This window comes from Octopus bimaculoides, chromosome 1, assembly GCF_001194135.2.
Source record: "Octopus bimaculoides isolate UCB-OBI-ISO-001 chromosome 1, ASM119413v2, whole genome shotgun sequence".
In the NCBI taxonomy this organism is placed as follows: domain Eukaryota; kingdom Metazoa; phylum Mollusca; class Cephalopoda; order Octopoda; family Octopodidae; genus Octopus; species Octopus bimaculoides.
In genome coordinates, this window is record NC_068981.1 from 129,512,394 (window position 1) to 129,516,727 (window position 4,334).

Genomic DNA, 4,334 nt, shown 5'->3' on the forward strand with positions numbered 1-4,334 from the left:
ATAAAAGACACCATTTCGAGCGTGGCCGTTTTCGTGCGGGTGACACGTAAAAGCACCCACTACACTCTCTGAGTGGTTGGCGTTAGGAAGGGCATCCAGCTGTAGAAACTCTGCCAAATTAGATTGGAGCCTGGTGTTGCCATCCGGTTTCACCAGTCCTCAGTCAAATCGTCCAACCCATGCGAGCATGGAAGGCGGACGTTAAACGATGATGATGATGATGATGATGATAGCTGTGTGATAAGCAGCTTGCTTCCCAACCATATGGTTCTGATTTCAGTTTCACTGCATAGCACTCCGGACTAGTGTCTTTTACTATAGCCTCAGACTGACCAAAGCTTTGTGAGTGGATTTGGTACATGGAAACTGAAAGAAGTTCATTGTATGTATATGTATATGTGTGTGTGTGTGTGTGCATTTGTGTCTGTGTTTACCCCTTCATCACCACGTGACAACCAATGTTGGTGTGTTTATGACCCTGTAACCTAGCAGTTTGGCAAAAGAGACCAATAGAATAAGTACCAGGCTTCAAAAAATAAGTCCTGGAATTGATTTGTTTGACTGAAGTCCTTCAAGGTGGTGCCCCAGCATAGCTGCAGTCTAATGACTGAAACAAGTAAAAGGTACATAAGTAACTGTTTTAATCTTGAAAATAATGTCATCTGACTGTTTTGCCTTTTTTCCTACATATACTTGTAGTGTAACCTGGAAGTTCTGTCTGGTACTTTGCACCATGGCTTGTGGTTTTGCTATAATTGCTTTCTGAATAGCAGTTTGTATTTCATCCTGAGTGTGGGGTTGTGATTGTTTCCTTTGGGACTACCTCAATGTGCTCAATATAAATACATTGAAGTAGTACCAAAGCAACCAATCACAAACTGAAAGGTCAAATGATCAAGCAGGCAAAAGTATGTCACTGCACTGGGAAATAACCTAGCAAGCATTTCTTCATTAACATCCACTGAAGCACTTGCTTCTATCATTAATGAATTTCTCACTCTCTATCTTTTTCTATCATCCACTTATTTTATCATGTTACCTCTCTAATTCTCCCCTTTTCTAGTGTGGAGATCTATCTTTTTCTTTCTACTTCTTTATTATTCTTTCTTCTATACCTCCCTATATCTCACTGTTTGCTTGTCTCAATACCTGCCTGACTTGCTGATTGACTGCTAGTTATTTATTTTCTCTCCCTCCCACTTTGGTCAATAATTTACCTATCTAATACTTGTCTCTTAATTCAGTTATTTCTTGTATTTCTTTGATAATAATAATATCCCAATGCTGATAGGCATGAATGCCTAAAAATTATCGCATATTCCCATTCCTCTGAATTTTGTATTATCCTTTCTGTAGAAAGACTATGATGTAAACTTATCACTTTTCCCTATATTTTCCTTGTATTTTGGTACAAATCCCTTCTGTTTTAATCATATAAAAACTTTTTGTCTTTTATTCATTGTTCATTTGCATCACATGATCATTCAAAGGACAGCATTTCTCCTGCACATATATACTGGGTATTTTCACAACTAGCTACTCTCTCAGCACACTTTTATACTTCCATTCCCCAAAATTCTTATCTCCCTGTCTCTATAAGAAATTATTATTATTCATGTATTGTGTGTAGGTGTGTACACTTACCTAGACATCATGTAATGTTGTAAATGAGCATCATTGTTTATAAGTGAGTTTGTTCATTTCCAGTCTTTCATGAAAAACATGTATAGCTATGGGAAAATAATACTTTGCTTGGAAAAGGTGAGGGTTGGCAATGGAAGGGCATATGAAAATCTGCTTCAACAAATTCCATCTCATCCATGCAATCATAGGATAGTAGATGCTAAATAATGATTATAATGATGATGACGTAGTACACTGGTATTGATTATATTTCCATCTTTTAGAACAAACTGTTACTAGGGATGGAACTTTTTGAAATTGTTTCAAGAAAAAAACCAAATATTTGTGGTAATATCTTTTGGACTTTCAGTTTTAGAATAGAAGTAATACTTTCCACTGGGATTTAGATAAGAGCTGGAAAGGGTCATCATTAGCTTCTTATAATGTCTATCTTCCATGCTGGCATGGGTTGGATAGCTTGATAGGATCTGTGGGTGGAGGACTACATTGGGCTCCAATACCCACCTTGGCATAATTTCTATAGCTGGAAGCCCCTCTTAATGTTAACCACTTTATAGGATATGTTGGGTGCTTTTCTCATGGCCACAGCTCTAGTAAGGTCACTGTACAGCTCATAAGGAGATTTTAGGTTAAAGAAGGTGGACAGTGTCCTTATAAAAACCAAACCAAAACAGAAAACAAGTTTATGTTTAAAATCAATATGCATATGAAGAAATTCTTGACAACAATTGATAGAAGTTTACAGTTAAACATATTAATAGACAAAATATCTACTTACTTTCCGAATAGTCACAGAAAAATATTTGGCACAACCCATACATTCAGTCACTTGACTATCATCGGTCCATTTTCGACTCTGTACTTTGGTTGTCATAATCTAAAGAAATAGAGATGCATAGAAAAGTATTTCTACACATAGTCATAAAGATTTAGAAACAATGTCTCTTAAGACAACAAATGAATATGGCCATCTAATTGTATTGTAATTAATAATACAAAATATGGAGCTAATCATTTGAGTGATCTTTATTATTCTATTTATATTTCATATCAGAGATAGACATGCTAGAAATTCACATCACTTTAAATGCTGGATAAATTAACAGTTAAGCTATTTAAAATGCTTAAGATATTTTGACTTGAACAGCTCATGGTTTTAATTAGTACTTCCTGCGTAATTATTGTAATAATTATCTTAAGGATTGCTGTCATTTAATGACCTGAAATTAGTGCACTAACATAGCAGAATGTTTTGCAGAGAGCATTAATATCAGTATAAATTTGTGATTGTAATAGGACTTGATAATTGCTTAAAATGAATTCAACATCCTGGTATTTCCTAATTGATCCTTTCTTAAGCAAACACTGTCTGAAGCTCAGTTTAGTTGAATACTTACCCTTTTTCAATAGCTCACCATTTTCCCCTACACTTATTGTCTGTCTTGTTTTATAGGTCCCCAGAATTGTATCTAGCTGAACCTCCTTCTTTGTCATGTGAGCAACCAGTCTAATTCTCCTAAGGCTCTATATTGAAATGAAGTTCCTTTTGTAAAATTGTTTTTTCATTGAACTGTACAAGGTTATACATGTTCGCCAATCATTGATTTCTCTTTACAAACCTGGCATTAATCAGTATATACAACAATCTCTTCAGAAGAAATTCATTGCTTCACCATGTATTCTCTAAAACGAATAATGTTTCGTTTATTTCAATTTTTTTCTGCTTTATATCCATTTCACTATCCTATGATAAGTGGAATAGTTTTACAAAAAGGATAATAGGAATTTGTTGGAGCTTATGTCTTAATAGCTCAAAGCTCCCTCCATTATCAACTTCTCAGTTTAAAATAAAAACATTCCACAAATCTGAGCTTAGTTAGGAGCTGTAGGCAACTGATATAGCAGAATTTGAACTCATGACTTTGCTCAGAAAAGGCTTGAACTGTAATCCTATAACATAATCATCGCAAAATAGTAGGAATTCAGAGAAAACAGCCAACAAATCAATATAACCTTGTAGTGATATGGTGGCAAGCTGGCAGAGTCATTACAACACCAGACAAAATGCTTAGCTGCATTTTGTCTATCTTTATATTCTGAGTTCAAATTCCACCAAGGTCAACTTTGCTTTTCATCCTTTTGTGGTCAATAAGATAAGTACCAGTTGAATACTGGGATTGATGCTATCGACTTATCCCCTCCTCTGAAAGCAAAATTTGAAACCGTTTTATGTTTGTAGTGGCTGATTTCGTAGACTCAATCCATTGATGAGTTTGAAGTTTTGATACAAAAAGCTTACAATCAACCTCCAACATTATATATGACAACACTGACAGTTCTAGTGTCAGAATTCCTGATTTGTCAACCAGTATACATTATAAAATGTAAAGATTTCTTTATTCTATCCTCACCTGTAATGATTGGTTTTCTCTACCTAGTTCCTGTAGGGCTGCTTGAGCATCTTCTAATCTTCTTGTCACCACTGATATCCTTTCCTGAAGTGTTTCACATTCATTTTCACTAGCAAGACACCTGTGGAAAAGGAAACATATTAAGACAAAAATATAAACAAAAACACCATCCACATATCTAGCTACATCAATCAGTCAGTCAACAAAAACTTTGTTGAAGGAATATTAAAACTATCTCTCTCTTTCTCTCTCTCTGTATATGTATATATATATATATAT

General features: G+C 35.0%; 1 protein-coding gene across 5 annotated transcripts in view; it reads right to left on the minus strand.

Moving 5' to 3' along the window:
- LOC106877628 (early endosome antigen 1) overlaps nt 1–4,334 on the minus strand; it is a 115,261-nt gene that overhangs the window by 5,763 nt on the left and 105,164 nt on the right. For all 5 annotated transcript variants that reach the window (XM_014926575.2, XM_014926573.2, XM_014926572.2 and 2 more), the window contains 2 exons: nt 4,056–4,176; nt 2,423–2,521 (listed from right to left, as the gene is read on the minus strand). In XM_014926575.2, the coding sequence (XP_014782061.1) occupies nt 2,423–2,521; nt 4,056–4,176 (220 nt within the window). The remainder of the gene's footprint in view (nt 1–2,422; nt 2,522–4,055; nt 4,177–4,334) is intronic.